The sequence below is a fragment of the Pinus tabuliformis genome, chromosome 5_1 (genome assembly GCF_031772625.1).
Source record: "Pinus tabuliformis cultivar Carrire ecotype Pingquan chromosome 5_1, CPIR1, whole genome shotgun sequence".
Classification (NCBI taxonomy): Eukaryota; Viridiplantae; Streptophyta; class Pinopsida; order Pinales; family Pinaceae; genus Pinus; species Pinus tabuliformis.
In genome coordinates this window covers 94,699,085-94,717,519 of record NC_142305.1, presented here as the reverse complement: position 1 = coordinate 94,717,519, position 18,435 = coordinate 94,699,085, and the positions used below count along the sequence as shown (strand labels likewise).

Sequence of the window (18,435 nt, the reverse complement as noted above, 5' to 3'; positions counted from 1 at the left end):
AATTGTTGAGAAGGTGTTCCATGGTCTCCTCTTGAGCCTCATAAAGATGGCATCTAGAAGGCCCTAGGAAGCCTCTTTTCCTGATATTATCCCAGGTTAGGATTTTCTTGTGCAGAACCAGCCACAGAAAAAGTTTAATTTTCATCCAACCCTGATTCTTCCAAAGGTTTTGCCAAATCCTATCAGGAGCATGGGAATCAAGTTCAAGGAGTATGAGTTTAGCTTCTTTGAGATTAAAGTTCCCCTCATTGTTGTTGCCCCATCTCAGCTGGTCATGCCCCCTAGAAACTAGAATTTTCCTTTGCTCTAACATTTTCATTAGTCTTTCCGCCTTAATTTGTAGAGGACTATCATTTCGGAGATCAAGTTTCCTCCATTTTCTCCATTTCCCTGAACTATGAGTTTGATCCCAAAAATCCTTTACTTGGGTGAGCTCCTTGGTGTCTATCTCTGCTTTGAGGTTCTCATAATCCTCCTGTAACAAAATAGGTTCTTGTTGCCATCTATCCTCCCAGAATAAGGTTAAGTCTCCCTCTCTAATTTCCCAAAAGCTATGGTCTTGAATTAAGCTTCTATTATCCCAGGCTTTGTTCCAAATATGAGATCCTCTTATATTCCCATCCATCCTTATGCGGTCATTATCTAGCCAAGAACTTGCATATTTTTCTTTCCAAGTGATGGCCCATTGTGCTTCTGGTTCCTTTATCCAACGCCACCATAGTTTTGCCCCTAGAACCTTACAAAGAATCTCAGGATCATCCAATCCAAGACCCCCATGGTTCTTGGGTTTGCATATTTTTTCCCAAGCAACTAAGGCCCATTTTTTCTTTTCTTCCCCCTTGCCCCAAAGAAAGTCTCTTTGAATATTTCTCATTTGATGCAGAATTCCTTTAGGGGCAGGGATAGCTGAAAGCATAAAGATTGGGATTGATTGAAGCACAGCCTTAGTGAGGACCAACTTGCTCGCCAAGTTTAGTGATTTGATTGTCCATTTCCTAGTTTTGTCTTGCAACTTACTAATCATCGGCTCCCAAATACTCTTGTGTAATGGTTTTGCAGTTAATGGAACCCCCAGGTATTTCGAGGGAAGAGAGTCTCTTTGGAAGCCTAGAATTCTAGATATGTTCCTCTGAATAGCAATGTTAGTATTAAAGAAAAAAATCTTAGATTTGGAAAGATTAACTTCCATACTAGAGGCCATGGCAAAGTCATTGAGGATTTGTTTGTAAGCAAGAGCTTCTTTGACTGTGGGTATTCCCTGCAACATGGTGTCATCCACAAATTGTTGATGAGTTAAGGCTTGTCCATTGTCGGAGAGTTGTATCCCCCTGATGTTACCAACTACTTTTGCATGCTTGATAGCCCTACCCAGTCCTTCCATCATGAGGACGAAGAGAAAGGGAGAGAGAGGGTCACCCTGCCTAAGGCCCCTGGAAGGGGTAAAAGTTTCTGAAGGAGAGCCATTGACTAGAATTGAAAAACTAGAAGAAGTAATCAAAGCCAGGATCCATCTTACCCAATTGTGATCAAACCCGAAAGCAATAAGAACTTTCCTGATATAGTTCCAATTCAGTTTATCATAAGCTTTGGCTATGTCCAGTTGCATGATCATTCCAACTTTTCTCTTACTAGTAAGAGAGTGCACCACTTCATGAGCTTGGATGATGTTATTAAGAATTTGCCTTCCTTCCACATATCCAGATTGTTCCCCAGAAACTAGTGAAGGCAAGAGGGGTTTGAGTCTGTTTGCAACCACCTTTGATATTATCTTGTAAATCACATTGCATAGAGCTATAGGTCTGAATCTATCAGGGGTTTGAGCTAGCTCCTGTTTAGGGATCAGGGCTATAAAAGAGGAGTTCAGAGCTTTCAAAATGGTTTTGTGCCTCCTGGAATCTTCCACAACCTGCAGAATGTCCTGTTTGACAATATTCTAGCAAGCTTTGAAGAAATCGACATTGAAACCATCCGGGCCTGGCGCCTTACCATTCTGCATTTCTTTGAGAACCCCACTAACCTCCTCTTCGGTCACAGGCCTGTAAAGGTTAACATTATCCTCTCTGGAAACTAACCTGGGTATGTGCTTAGTGAAGTCTCGGATGTAGTGATCTCTTTCATAACAGGTTTCCTGTGCTATGTTTCTAAAGTACTGGACTAGAACTGCTTCTATTTCTTCATGAGATTTGAGATTATTTCCTCTTTTATCCTTAATCAAAGAAATTCTATTATGTGCTCTGTTTGCCATGGTGGATTTGTGAAAAAATCTGGTATTCCTCTCACCTTCTTTTAGCCATTGGACTCTAGATTTTTGTCTCCAGAATATTTCCTCTTGTTTGCATATATTCTCCCATTGTTGCTGATATTTGGTGGCTTGATCACTTTGGACTTTGTCATGGCCCTCTTTGATAAGGGTTTGGTTAAGTTCCTGCAGTCTGTCTTCAATCATTTTTTTCTCTTCAAAGATATTACCAAATTCATTCTTGTTCCAATCTTTAAGCCGGAGCTTGATGTGTTTTAATCTTTTCTGTAGGAGGAACATTCTGGTTCCTTGAATGTTTAAATCCTCTGCCCACCATTTGGTTACGTTGCTGATGAAATCTGGGTGGGAAAGCCAGATATTCTCAAATCTAAAAGGTCTGTTCCTGGGGTTACCAATGCCCTGAATCTCCAGTTGTACTGGCCAGTGATCTGAACTGCCAAAGGGTAGCACTCTTGCTACCATTTCCTTGTCATTGAGCATAAGATCCTCTGAGATTATGAATCTGTCTAATTTGGAAGCTACTTGAGACTCTCCTCCTCTTTTATTGTTCCAGGTGAAGATTCCGTTATTCATTTCAATATCCACCAGCTTCATCTTATCAATAAAGGTTTGAAAAGCCAATGAGTCTTTGCCAAGAACTCTAGTTCCCCCTTTTTTTTTTTTTTCCGTGAGTGATTTAATCATGTTGAAATCACCCCCTAAGATCCAGGGTATTCCTACATGTCTATTTCTGAGAGTCTCCAGAGAGTTTAGAAGCCTAAGTTTGTCATCCATTCTTTGTGGGCCATAGACATTTGTGACCAGGTAGGTTTCCTTTTCTCCTACTGGTTGAATTACTACAGATAAGTAATCCCTAGATGCCTCCGCATCTATTAAGTCGATTTTTTGTGGATTCCAAAGAGTGAGAATACCTCCTGCTGTATTCTCTGCTTTGACTTCCAGAAACTCAAATCTATTGAGCCATTTACTGTGGATATCTCTTATCTTCTGAATGGAACACTTAGTTTCCTGAATGAAAATCACATCCGGAGATGCTTGTTTCATTCTATTACTCAGTAACCTTTGTTTCCTTTTACTACCTAGACCCCTGATATTCCAAGAAGTGAACTTCATAATTAAATATTAGTAAAGGAGTAACTGGATAGGTCTTTCATCTTACCTGAATCTATCATTAGCTTCCCGCACTCCATCAACAGCTCGTTCTGCTTTTTTCTGCCCCTCTTCTTTCCTGGGATTCTGGGTGCTAGTCCTGCTGTATTTTTCATCGTTTTCACTCCTTCGTTGCCTTGTCTATCTTTGTGTTTTAGTCTATCCAACCCTGTAGTTTGGGTCTTCCATAAAAACAGCTGCTGAACCCTATTGAACTCCTCTGTAGGTAACGAGTCTAACCCTTCTTTGGTTCCTTGATTCAAGAAACCTTCTAAATCTAGGTTCTCTTTCTCAAGAATTTCCTGGAGTTCATGGTCCTCCATGTCCATCTCACTTTGGGTCATTTCAAGATCCATCGCCTGTTCTGTAGTACTTAGCATAAATTCTTTTTGTTTGTCGTTTTCTTGTATTTGTTCACTTTCTTCTTCTATCTCCTCCTCCACTGGGCTTCCTTCCTTTGCTTTAGCAGTATCTATTGGACCTTTGTCTACTTCGAGGACTTGGAACATGTTCTGGTTAACTTGCTGCCCTGCAGCCTTGCGTGTTCTTAGTCCTCTTTTGCCCCCTTTTCCTTTGTGTTCCACCTTGAAGAAGCTTTCTGGATCCTTCATTATATCAGCTTTATTTTTGTTCTCTATCTTACTGAGAGGGCAGTCTCTGAACAGATGTCCATGCTCGTGACATTTGTGGCATCTGAAAGGAATATGTTCATAATCTACTGTTTGTATCCATTCCTCATCAAAAACTTCCAGAATAACCTCATCCGGCAAAGCTCCAGAGAGATCCATTTCCACACATATTCTGGCGAAGGAAGTATACTTTCCCCTTCTAGTAGCCTCAGAAACTTTGACAAAACGCCCTAACTTGTTTCCTATGGCTGATAGAGATTCCGTTTGCCAGTAATCAAGAGGTAGAGAGTAGAGCCTTACCCAGACTGGGACTGAAGTAAAGGTTTCGTGTTTCAGAACAAAGTTCATAATCCAAGGTCGCATATAGAGGCCTGTTGCAGCATAAAAGTATGGCCCTCCTTCAAACACTCTGTCCTTATCTTCAATATTTGCAAATACTACAATGAAAAATCCCTTGGACCCAAGATGTAGGTCAATGCTGCCTTTTGGTTTCCAGTGGTATTTAATCCACATTTGTAATGCTTTTTCAGTGGGCCACAACCCCATGAATTTACAAATGATTGCATATGTTTGCATGTGATCCCTGTGCGCCTGCAACGCTGGATCATTTAAAATGACTCTTGGAGTTACCGCCGCCTTGGGTTTGCATGGTCCCATGTGTGCTTTGTCTTTAGTGCTTTGTTCCTTGATTTCCTCCTCATTTTCCAAAGCATCATTGTGCTCCCTTGACTTAGTTCCCTCCTGCTCTTCTTCATTGCTTCTATCCTTTCCTTTTGAAGGCTCTCTGTCATTTTCCATTGGTTTTTTTCCCCTGCTAGCCACAGCCTGCTTGTAGGAGGGAGTGGAGCTCCCTCCTGTGCGTCCTTTCATGGAGGACTGCCTCTGTGACAGTTCGAAACCCTGGTTGTCTTCCTGCTTCGTTCGCTTGTCGTAGTCAGATCTCTTTACATCACCTAGTACATCTACCATCTATTATCTGTTTCAGCTCCTTGTTTTAATATTCATCTATGTATAAAATGAAATCATTCTAACATAGTTTCATATTAATATACATTAATTATTTTAATATCTCCTAAACTGTTTAGAATCTGCCCAAATCCTTTCTGGTTATTGGAGATCTCATGTGCCCCAACCTCTCCACAAAATTTCGTGGCTAGAGCACATCCGATGCTACCCCAAATCAACACATACCTATTTAGCTTTTTGGCTTATTAACCATATCTTCTGAGAACTTGCTATCCCAAATCTTGCCAACATCAGTGTCTTTGTTTTAACCTCTGATGCTGGGTTTATTGAGAGAGGAACTCACTAAATGTTGTGTCAGTTCCTGGCATCACCGATTCCAGTTATAGTGGATGATTTTTTGTTTGTCTGTTAAAGGAAGCTCTCAAGTTGTCTGCCTTGTATTTTCCTTCTCATTTTTCTCCAAATATAAAAGATTCTTGTGAATGATTTGTTTAAGCGGTTAGCTTTCGATTTCATGCTTTATTTTCTTTGATTAGTTGTCTTAGCATATGACAATTTTCACTTGTTTTATGAATTAGGTGTTATTATTTGTAGACATAATTATAGCCTGAATTTGCGTTCTTGTATTAACTTTACAGGATTGGCAAACATAATCAGCAAACAGTTCTGAATCAGGCAGAGAAAGATATTGAAGGAGTTACTACCCAGCATGTGTCACGGATTGCTAAAGAGTTGCAAGGCAGTAACAATGATGTTTGGAAGCTTAGAAGAGCTTATTCACCTGGGGTGGGTTGAGAATTATTTTTAGAACTTAGTATTTTAGATTCTACGTATCTGCTAGGTTGGTGGAGCCAATTGTAAGCTTTGCCTGAGTATTTGTCATTTGAATGGACAGATGCAAGAGTACGTTGAAGCAGCGACTGTGCTAGAGTTTTGTAAATCTGGAAAGCTTTTGACCCTTGCAGATCTTAATAGCAGACTCACAAAACTTAGTGATCCATCTACTAGCCCTTTCAAAATCGACCTTTCAGATTATCTTCTTGGGGTAAGGTTAAGGCATTTATGTTCTTACATATGAACTTTTGGTATTTTGGAAGACTTAAAACTCCTTGTAATGATCTTGTTCCTCAGATTGGAGATTTGACGGGAGAACTCATGAGGTTAGCCATCAGTCAGGTAGCTGATGGAGATGTAGAGGTGGCTAACACCATATGCAATTTTGTACGAGATCTTTATAAGGATCTCAGTCTTGTTACTCCTATAATTGATGATAGCTACGAAATGACCAAGAAGATGGAGACAATGCTTCAAAGTTTAGTAAAAATAGAAAATGGTAAGAATTTCTCCTTTTTTGTACATTTCTATAGCATGCTTTTATATTTCCTATCATAATATAAGATCAGTCATTGTATGTTCCTATTAGTCTTTGATGACATTTGGACTTCGATTGTTTAGAACTGTGAAGGCTACTGTGTAAGAAGATTAGCCCTTGCATGAAAGTAATTAGGTCAGCGGCTTTTGGTAGCCCTGTTTTCTTCATATCGACATATTATTTATTATTGCTAGACTTTTAGGGGCCATTGGTTTGATTTTAAGTAAATGTTACTTTATCCCTTCTCTCTAGATACATCTGAATACGTATTGGATGAAATCAGTTTCAATGTGTCTGAGATGATGCACCCCGTTCTCCCTACTCTCCTCACCATAAGGAAAAAATGGAAAACACAAAAAAACACAGAAACATTAAATAAATCAGCATTCTTGATGATTTCAACAATTAGACAACTGAACATGTCATTAAACTTGATATGTGCAATATGCCATCCATGAACTAGAGCTCTCTGTGTCAGTGTGCAAGTACTATTATCATATACATGCATGTTAATGGATAGCCTCATGTTTGAAGAAATTTACCAACATAAATCCATATTAATTCCAGGTCCATTAAGCACCAAGAGTGTTAAAAAGGAAATTGAGGTGCGAATCTCTCATTGCTTAAAAAATCATGAGCTAAGATGAGTCTATGCTGGTTTATTGTCTTATTATGGTCTTTTTAATTTTGTATTTTTATGTATTCTTTTCTATAATTATGGTTGGACTCTTTAAAAAGCTTTTATCCTACATACTTAAACTTTTCTATCATTTTTTAGTATATTAAGTTATGTTACATTACACATCTCACATATTGGATCTAGAATGCACCTTGTTTTTGTTAGAAGTTTTGGGACATCTTGGCTAGTTGACATCTCAGCGGACTAGATCCCTTCTTTTAGGTATTCTTTGTGTGTCCCTAGGCATTACTTGCCAAATAAGTAGATGAATGGGATTAGAATTTAGTATAGATGACATCTACATGCAGCTATGTCACATTGTTAGGATTCGGCAGCATTTAAGTTCGATTCAAATTTGAATATTTAATAAGGTTTGGATGAGGTTTGTCATTAGGTTCATGTGTGTGTAATTTTAAATTTTTGTTGGAAGCTGTATGTTATTTTTTCGTATATAAGCTTTAGTTTAAATTTCTATATTATTATTTTTCAATATATATAATTTTAAGTTATTTTGTGTGTTATTTTTTCATTATTGTAAACTATATTTAAATTTTAGAAGAGGAGGAATGACTTGTTATCGAGTTTTGTGAACTCTATAACAGGTCATTCCTCCTCTTCTAAAACTATCCTTATCTGTATGGATTCATTATTTAGCTAATGATAATGAAAAATAACATCAATAAACAAATATAAATATTATGACCCAGGGTGTTGTCCACTTTCCATGTGATCAAAATTTTTCCTGTCGACCGTGTAATGCTGTTATTTGAGTATATAAACTGACAGAGTGTTGTTCACTATGCAGTGGAGTGCTGTTACCTCAACCTGTGCAGCTGAGGTTTTCCACAAGGGACAAGTCTCGACTGTGCAGTGTTTTGACTATGTGGTAGACCCATGGGGTGAGTGGCGGGTGTTGAAGAATGTAACTAGTGTTGGTCTTCATTATTATATTTTAATGTATTTGTCAAAAGAAAGAAAATTAAATTTTATTATTAAAGAAATTGACTTATTAAAGCATGGGTTTCATGCTTGGATCAATTGTTTTTAGGTCAAAGTCTCCATTCAACATTGAAGGCATCTGGGGTTTATGTCAAGTATCCTTGTCCATGTCATAATGTAAAAGACCCTTCTTTGGCTTCATTTGTCAAGAAAAAAAATATTTTAATGTAAAATAAGTCAATTAGGCCTCCTCCACCAAGTTTTCCTAACTGAGGGGCAAAAACTCCTAGATAAAGGTAGAAACTCGACCTCATTTGGTGCACTCACTCATCAAGTTTGATCTGAAACTTCTGGGGCTAGAAAAAGTGCGAAATTCAAGGGAAGAAGAGGAAAGGGCTAGCGAAGGAGAAGGAGGTCTCTATCAAGCACAAGAAGTCAAAATTCTCTCTCTCTCTCACATGTGTGAAGGAACTGAAGGTGTTGGAGGGTCGAAACTGTAGTTCTGTTTGGGCCGAAATTCTGTAGCTGGGTTCGAAGTTCTGTAGCTGGGAATTCAAATTCCTGGATTGTTGCTGGTTTGAAGCTGCTGGACAAGATGAGACCACTGAAGTGTGTTGAATCATATTGGAAGGCTGACTTGGTGGAGGAGGAAGGTCTTTGGGTCTAGGGTCTTGGTCTATCTCAACTTGAATTTGCTAGTGGAAGAGTTTGACTAGGTTTTCCCCTATATAGGGGTTTTAGCCCTAGCAGAGTGCCTACATCTGGTGTCTTCGATCTTCGTGTTTTGATTTTGATAATTGCTTGATGAAACAAAGATAAAAGAAGAACATAAGAAAGTTAATAAGAACTCAAAGATATCACAAGTAATTATCAACATAAGAAAATCTTTTTGCCTTTCCGATTTTTAAATAGCGGGATCATGGAGTAAATGGGGGGATGAATTACAACATGGCCAATCATGTAGATTGATTAAGATTACCCCTTTTTAATTATTAAAATCCCCCAAATTGGCAAGCGAACGTCACGACGAATCTTTAATGAACATGCTTTTTTTTTTTAAGGTTTGCTGAATTTCGAACCTAAGGTTCAAATTTGGTGAACACTGTAACTTAAATGTGTAGTATGTCTAGGTCACTATGTCTAGGTCATTAGGCTTGACCCACCAAGAGGGTTGAAGCCCAAGATGGCTTTTTATGTAGAGCATTTCTTGGAGTTGAGATACAATCATGCATTGGTTGGACGTGCTTTGAATCCCTCTAGCTCAATTTTGCATGTCTTCTCATAGGCCATGGAGAGAGGCCGAGCATCAAATTCCATTGAAGGACATGATTTTATAGTCGTATCATTTACAAGAGATCGGGACATAGGAGCACTTTATCTTCTCATGTCTTATCTATTATGAGATTTGAGGATGTTTCTACTATTTCTTTAAGGATCCCTTGAACTCACTCTCCACTTTCTTCCAATGCTTGAATTATTGACACTTAGTCTTGTTTTTGAGGGATACTTTGGGTCTCCGATCTTCCATGTTAAGGCTTGTTACCAACCAAAAGTGGGGAACCCCTAGGAGAAAATTTTTCTCCCCATTGGTTAGCCAACCAACTAGTATCCCTATGATGATCCATAGATTTCTTTACTTCAGAGCTCTCCACCTATGCCCCAACCAATGTTCTCTCCCATCTAGCATACTTCTTGAAGTAACGCATGTCATCTATTAGAACGTACACTAACCATTTTTGTAATCATTTGCTTTCATTATATGTTTGTGGCATACTAAAATGGATCATGGGACTAGCTAGATAATTGACCTCTTTTCATTGTACTTTTATTCCCATACTTCACTTGTGAGATTATCCTTTGTCCTTAGTCTAGTGTGACCTCCCTTGAGGTCCTTTTCTTATACTGTTAGGAGGAGCACTAATAGGAGGCACTGATTGATATTGTGTGCCCAAGGTAATCCATACTTACTACCTTCAATGTCTCTCATATATCCACTTCCATTCTTTGGGTTGATTGTTGTTGGTCATTGGAACTGGCACCCTATATCCTCATCTTTGTGTTAGGGCTCGAAAAGTTTCCTTAAGAGGTAGATGCCATTGAAAATAAGATACAAGCGTATGAAGCACAAATGAAAGAAAATGAAAAATGAAAAAAGATCATTAGGACATTGAATAAGTGCATGGGAAAAATAAAAACCTAGCATGAGCTCTACCCCATCATTAGCCATGACCTAGTTCCTGAGCATTTCATGCTTTATCTAAATAAAGGGACTTGTGAATGTCCCAACCTTGATAAGCAATAAACTACCACATCCTTAAGGGATATTGGAAAAGCATAAAGCAAGGCAGGTCACCTAAGCTATGCAAGAAAGAAAGACAAATCATTAAAGTAAAAGGTGCACCAAAGGGATGGAAAAAGTAGGCTGAGGAAAGGGGTAACTCATTCCTTCATGATTGCTCCCTCTTATCATCATTATACTCAAGATGTTGGATCTGCTTCAACCGACCATGGCTATGTCCATCTTCTTTAAGGCCTTTCCCATTCCATGACCACATTTATCATACACATCGATGGACTATGGGCCTACTTGTGAAACGCCCCCCCCTTTGGGCGATGGAAGCACGTAGTAAGGCTAACTACATAATCATCCCTAACATAAGTGGTGTAACTTGCATAGAAATCATCAGCTATAAAGACCTTTGAAGGCAAGGTTTCTGTGAAGTATTTTGTGCCCCTAACATTGAATATGGTTTGCTATGATACTTTAATGGTTTTTGTCCCTAATGATGTTTATCTCACAAGATCTTGAGGGTATGTTTTAGGGGGTTTCACATAGATACATTGGATGTCGCTTGAGAGATGGCTTGTCACCTTTCCAGCACATTAGGGAGGACGTCCAACCTTGATGTGAGAGCACTTGAGACCTTGCAGAGCCAACAGTGCCCTTCTAAAGATTAATGTTGGGCCTTGAGGAGCCCCACATGGATGTATGCCCCCCTTTTTCACCTCCATATGTTGATATGCTTAGCTAAGAAGCCAAGATGTTAGCTTGATTGATGATGTGCCCAGAGGACCGAGAACCAAGGGTCAAGACGCTTGAGATGGGTGTTTCCTTGTTCCAAATCTCAAATGAAGATGGATATCGCTTGAGATGATTTGGGAGGGTTGGCACACTTCCTTTTGAGACTAACACTATCCCCTAGACTTACCATGTCAACCATGCATGTCATAGAGGATGACATATGCCTTCTTGACGATGATGTCTTGGTTGAGGAGGTGTTACTTGGAGATGCACCCATGCCCTAGAGTATGATTCTAACCTTCTTGAGGATGATGTCTTGGTTGAGGAGGTGTTACTTGGAGATGCACCCATGACATAGAGGATGACATAGGCCTTCTTGATGACAATGTCTTGGTTGAAGAGGTGTTACTTGGATATGTACCCATGCATGGTAGATACTAGAGGATTTGAGGTGCATGAGAGGGACTCTCATGTTCACAGGATGATGATGACCTTATATGGATTATTGCCTATCCCACGAGATTTATATTCTAGGATTGAGGAGTTGACTTGTATGAATCTTTATCTTTGTGACTTTGGTAGACATGATACACTTGTTGGAAATACTGAGAGGGGTGAATCAATATTTCTTTTAATAATTAGTTAGTTATTAAAATTTAGAACATTAACAACAGAGCATTAATCATCAACACATCACAAGAGCATCACACAAGAAATTTTTAGGTGGAAACCTTTGTGGGAGAAAAACCATCAAACACTTTTCTAATATTTATGAGCAATGTGGAAAAAGTTGAAGTCGGGATTAATTCGGCAAGGGTCCAAAAGTTGAAAAACTCGGCAAAGTCGGGAGTTTTTCGAAAAAGTCGGCAAAATTAAAAAAACACAAAATTATTCTTTTTTTTTTTTTTTTTTTTTAACATCTAGAGTATCCACAACATCAAATAAATGCATTTCCACATAAACATGTAAAGAAAGCTAATATATAATATGTATATGAAGTCTAGTGCTACATCACATATCAAAATAGTGAATCAACTCCTGAATTTTGAGTCCTGTTTGAGTCTTATCTCAAGAGTCAAAATATCAACAAAAAATATAATAAATGTACATCATGAGTCATCTAAAAGTCATCAAGTAATCACTAATCAGTCACTGAGATCCTCTTCCCCTTTTACGGGAATAGGGAATGGCTTTGCCTTTTCCTCTAGAGGAAGAAGACCCTGCCCCTGGGGATACAAAATGAAATGGACTCAATCGTCCTCTAGAAGCTGATGGAAGAGGTGGCCTCTGTGCTGCGCTGCCGCTGTTGTTGCCCACCCTAGATGGTGTCACCTCCTCCTCAGCATCCTCATCTAGCTCTGCTACTGCCTCCTGACCCTGATGTTGCTCCGCCTCCTCCTCCTCTATCTCTGGCTGTCCCTCCTCTGCCACTGCGACATCCTATAGATCCACACCTAACCAATCCGGGATCGTGTCCAAGATTGGCCTCTCAGTCTCAACTCTCCATGCAGCGGTGGTATCAATATTGTCCAATGAGATGGCTTCCACAGCAGTAGGTTTCTGAAGCTGTCTCACCCACAATCGAAGATTGTAGTAGACGTAGACCATGTCATTGAGGCGTTGGGATTCCAATCTGTATTAGGGTCATAGATTGTAAACTAGTACTTAGAAAATTTAAATATTAAAAGTAACCAAACGAATTCAAAAAATTTAATTTGAAATCTTTTTAGTTTTTACCTGTTGCGCTTTTTGGAGTGTATTTTGTCAAATACACTCTAGTTGCGCTCACACCCAGAGGAACTGCATGTTTGGCTGAGCACTCGAATGGCAAGCTTTTGGAGATGGGGTACTCTGGCACCATAGCTTGTCCACCAAGCATCTACAAGTTAAAAGAAAAATGAGAAACATAAAAAAAAACATTGAAATTCTAAACTTGAAGTTTGAAACAAACTAAAGCTTACCTGGCATTTTGGTCGTCCTATTCTTAATAGCCATGTTAAAACCAAATGTGCCACCTCCCATCCTATAGACCTCCATTCCTTTAGAAATCTCCTCACGTTCTTGCTCAGATGACACCATCCTCTCGACACAAGTGAAGAATCCATCCATCACCTCGACATCAAATCTGAAACCACAAGCATAAGAAAATGCAGGGTTGAGGTAGACACCTGCAACATGAATGGGGCGATGGAGGGTATTGTTCCATCGCTGATCATTCACTCTCCATATGACCTGTTGTTTCTCTAACCCCTCGTCTCCCTTATCTGCATAATAAGCACGAATGTCTTCTTTGGCCCTATCCATGGCCTCATACAAGTAGCCCATTGCGGGCTTCTCTCCATCAACCAACCGAAGAACCTTTACCAAAGGTTCTGAAATGGCATACACCTCCTCTACTCCTGCCCAAAAGCTCTGATCATATGAAACTAGTCTGCATATGCTCTCTCCCTCCGGTTTGCGGCTAATAGATAAAGAACGCCAATCCGCTGAGAGAAACATGCTCTTCACCTCCCACATAGAATTCAACAGAGACTGAAGAGATATGAAAGCAGTGGCAAATCGTGTAATGGCAGGCCGCACCAACTCTTTGTTGTTGGTGAATTTTCTCATCAAGCTAAGCACAGATGAATGATTATAAATAAATTTTGTTATGCTCTTGGCTGATTCAACAATATCCCTCACAGTAGGAATTTTACCTATATCCTCCAACATCAAGTCAATGCAATGAGCAACACAAAGTGTCCAAAACAAGTTAGGATACCTCTCCATAAGCATCTTGCCAGCTGCAACATAATTTGCAGCGTTGTCCGTTATGACTTGGACAACATTGCTTGGGCCTACTTCCTGAATGAAGAGGTCCAACAACTCACATAATAAACGTGCATCTTTAATGTGGGCAGATGCATCAACAGATTTCATAAACATTGTCCCCTTGGGACAACTAACCAAGAAGTTAAGAAGGGTCCTACCCTTTTGGTCATTCCAACCATCTGACATGACTGTGCATCTAGTGTGCTCCCATGATGCCCTAAACTATGCCAATCTAGCAGTGCACTCAGTCTTTTCATCTTGAAGAAGAGGCCCTCTCAATTCTGCAAAGGTGGGGGCTTTGTACCCCGGGCCAACGACAGCAACAACATCAAACATAGGCTGGTAGAATGGGTTTGTCTTGGCAATGTTGAAAGGAACATCACTCCATAGAAGACACCTACTGACCAACTTGTCAGCTTCTGCCTTTTCCTTTTTTTTCATTGATGATCTGATCCCAGGTTGTGAACCAGTTGTTGTTCTAGGAACAAAAAAAGATGAGATAGAAGGATGAGTACCCATGGGTGAGGAAGGTGATGCTACTGTAGAAGCACTGCCACTCTCAATTTCCCCCACTCTTGAGCCCCCTACAAGTTGTTTTGTTATTGCTGCCCTGGTGTCTTTTCCGTCCTCTTTATCCATCAATGATTGAATGCCCCGTCGGGTGATTTCTGGAGTTGTGTTTTTTGCAAAGTTCAACATTTTGCCCTGGAATTTGCCCCAAATGGAATTTTAATCTGTTGATGCCTCTTGACATATGCTTGCCACACAACTTGCAAGTCAAATACATTCTATTGACCCCCCAGTTTCGGGTGTAGCATCAGGCTCACCAAACTCCCACATAGAATCCAAAATCCTCAGCAGTTTGTCTTAAACTTTGAGCTTGAATTTAAAGTTTAAACCTGGGCACAAAAAAATTGAAACAAATTCAAATCAGCAAAATATAATTATTAATTTGTATTGCACTCAGAATTTAGAAACAAATTAGTAAATTTAAAATTTAAATTACAAATTTACAGTAATTTTGATTTTTAATTTTTAAAATTTTTAGACCCACCGAACTGTGAACACTTAAGCCATATATATTTAATATTTATTATTATAAATTTATATGTTAACAGCTATACTGTTTTTAACTTTTTATTACAGATACAGGGACAGACATGGATACGGTAGCTTTTTAGAAGATTTTGAATAGGATATGAGTCATATGACTGGGCTTGGAAATATATAAAAATAAATAATATTTATTATTTATAACAGTATATGTGAGTGCAATGATTATTTTTATGATAATTACCAATTCACTGATATTATTATTATCTCAATGAATACGTTTTAAAGGTCACAATATTTGCTGTAAAAGGCATTATTGGAAGTATGTATCGGTATCCACTTGCTGGTGAGAGAAACATTGCCCTACTGTTAATTTACAGTTGGTTCCCTGTACTCATATTCCATACGATAACCTAAGATTGGCTGCCATATCTTATATTAAGTTACAGAACATATGGTATAATAAAAATTGTTCAGATTTCACATCATTATTATGATTCAATCTTCCACGATTCTTGAAAGTTTGAAACTTGAAACTGACAATACATATGTCACAGTCATATAAGTTTATAACAAATTTGGAATTTGGTAACTGGTTAATGGCTTTCCGGCGTCCGCTGCCCTCAATGCGCATAGCGGCTAGCCATATGTTTTTTTTTTCCCGTAAGAAAAAAGTCGTAATTTTATTCATATTGATAAAATTACATTTTGTAGATGCCATAGGCATATGCAGATGGCTGTTCCTGTAATGTCAGGCAGCAAAACAGAGAAATAACACAAAATAGCAGATGACTGTTCCTGTAATGACAGGAAACAACAAAAATAGAATAACAGAAAAAAAGAGTTCCAGCAAGCCTAAACTTTCCTTCCCTTCTTCTTCTCCACCCGCCGCCATCCTCCAGAGTCAGGTGTGGGTGTAATATTAGCTAGCTGGTTTTCCATTGGGATCAATTGAAGTTCTTTGTCAGATTCCGAGCCTTCTGAGCCATGAGTTCGTTTGATGCCACTTAATTCCATTTGTAACTCTTGATGCAGATCTGGAATGTGCGACCCCAAATGAGTAGCTGGGGTATTAACTTCCTGAGGTTGTTTCTGGCTCATTTGGGAGTCTGGTTCTCTGGATGTTCCACATTGATGTCTTCTTCTTCCAATGGGTCGATGTGCTACCAGCCTTTGGGCTTTTTTTGTTGTTTCTTGGTTCTCCTGAGGTCCTTTCGTGCAAATGGGCAATCATATTGAAGGTGCCCTGTTTGCATGCAGCTTCTGCACCGAAACACTGTGTTCTCATAGTCAAGCAGCTGTATCCATTGGGTATTATTGAAGTTCAGTGTGATGTGGTCAGGTAGTCCCTGACTCAAGTCCACTTCTACACATATTCTGGCAAATGTAAATATTCCCCCGATAGCTCTGTCTTCATCCATTTTTAGGAATTTCCCAAGGGAATTTCCAATGGCCATTAATACTTTGTGATGCCAAAAATGTAGTGGGAGCCCATGTAGCCTTACCCAAACAAGCATTGTTGAGACTATCATTGTATTGGCGTCGAAATCAGAAAACCAGGGGGTGATAAAGAGGCCAGCACTGCCCCAAAACCAAGGCCCCTGATTGATAATGCTGTCTCTGTCTTGTTCTGTGTTAAATCTAACTATGAAAAACCCTTTGGGGCATAGGTAAATTTCACAGTTAGATGTCCATGTTGAAAAGATCCATTGGTGCAGGGCATCTGATTTTGGCCAGAAACCGTTAAATCTACAAATAACTGCGTTCTTAGTTAAATCGGTGTGTAAACTAGTTACCTCTGGCATAGATACTTGTAGAGATGGTGATTCTGACTTTTGATCAACAATGTAGGGTCCTGGTAACTCTGATGGCGGAGCTGCTTTATTTTTCATTTTCTCCTTCCCTTTTACTGCATCCCGAAAGGAACCTGTATTTTTAGAGCTGGTTCCAGTGCTTCCTCCACGCAGTCGGAGAGTTAGGATAATGGTTGAATCTTTTGCTATGCCATAGTGCTGGAGGGTTTTGTTGTCCTGCATACTGTACCCTGAGTAAATGAGATTTTGAAAGCGTGCAGGGGTTCCAAGGCGATCCTGGATTTCCTTTTTTAATGCATGGATGCTCATTGCCTTACTGAGCCGCATACAAAAGTGTTTGCCCTCAACCACTTTGATAAAAATCTGAATCAGATCTGCTTCCGTGCTGGGTAGATTGGTCTTGTGGAGCCCTCGCTGTACCAGATCAGCGTCCATGCGAAGTGGATGGATCTTGTTGAACCCTTGCTTTGTTGGATCTGGCCGTCTGGGAGGTCCTTTTGCATACATGTCTACCAAAGCACTCCCTACAAATATATCACATTCAAACCCCCTTTTAAGCAAAAAGTCATGAATCTCCTTACCCTGTTGCAGAGCCCCTTGGACTGCGCACGCTGAAATAACGGTTGCCACGGTCACCGAATTGGGTTCGACACATTCCTTCTGTATTCCATAAAAAAGCTTCCAGGCCTCATCAATCTGCCCGCTCTGAATATACCCTGTAATTAACGCTGTCCATGAGGCAACATCTTTTTCAGGCATTTTTTCAAACACTTGGCGTGCATCCTCGATAAGGCCACATTTACCATTCATGTCTAACAGGCCATTTGCCACAACAACATTGGACTCGAACCCTGATCTGGCAATACAATCGTGCACTTCAATCCCTTGCTGCAGAGCGGAGAGCTCCGTGCACGCTTTCAGAACGAAGGGAAATGTGAAAATGTCTGGAGCCACGCCTTCCTGTTGCATCTGATCATAAAGCTCCAGGGCCTCGCCACAATATCCGTGCTTAACATATCCTCTGATCAGGGCATTGCAGGCATAAACATTCAGCTTCGGTATCCTCTGGTACGCAATCTCGGCATCCCTGAAAGAACCCCATATGGCATACAAATTTACGAGCTTCGTGCCTAAAATGAGTGTCTGCTTCATTCCAGTTATGAGTATTCGGGTATGCGATTTCTTGCCATCTGCCAGAGTTCTGGTATTGGCACGGGCCCGTAAGAGAGAAACGCAGGTGCCGTGGTCCATTGAAAAGTCCTGCTCCGATCGTTCGGCTAGCCATATGTTATTATGTAATATTAAATGTATATGTAATGCGCATAGCGTCCTTATACAACTGGTTCACAACTTGCTTAAAGGCTTGATATTACTGTTTAGTATTTACATAATACGTAACTTTAAGTTTTAACAGCCAACGGAATCCGGATTTCTAAACCTGAACTTTGAAGACTGGTCACTCAAGTCTGAGCAGTGAGCAATAGCATACCTTGAGGCTTGCGGCAAATGCAACCTGAAACCCTTGATTCTCCACGAGTCCACAGCGCGGCGGCGGAACAACCAAAACAGACAGTGAGAAATGAAAATGAACCGAAATGTTTAATGAACGATTTCCGGGTTTTATAACTTTTATCCACGCGTTAATAAACCATGGCGATTTTTTCAATCGACTCCCGAAAAAATCGGGATTAATTCGATTATATCGCGATTTTTTCGTTTTTGAAAAAGTCGCCAAAAAATC

At 39.7% G+C, this 18,435-nt stretch overlaps 1 protein-coding gene across 2 annotated transcripts in view; it reads left to right on the top strand.

Annotated features, from left to right (window-relative positions):
- The window catches only part of LOC149163612 (uncharacterized), a 79,080-nt gene that overhangs the window by 20,380 nt on the left and 40,265 nt on the right, over positions 1-18,435 (top strand). For both annotated transcript variants that reach the window (XM_089431787.1, XM_089431786.1), the window contains exons 4-6: positions 5,643-5,790; positions 5,900-6,049; positions 6,136-6,337. In XM_089431787.1, the coding sequence (XP_089287913.1) occupies positions 5,643-5,790; positions 5,900-6,049; positions 6,136-6,337 (500 nt within the window). The remainder of the gene's footprint in view (positions 1-5,642; positions 5,791-5,899; positions 6,050-6,135; positions 6,338-18,435) is intronic.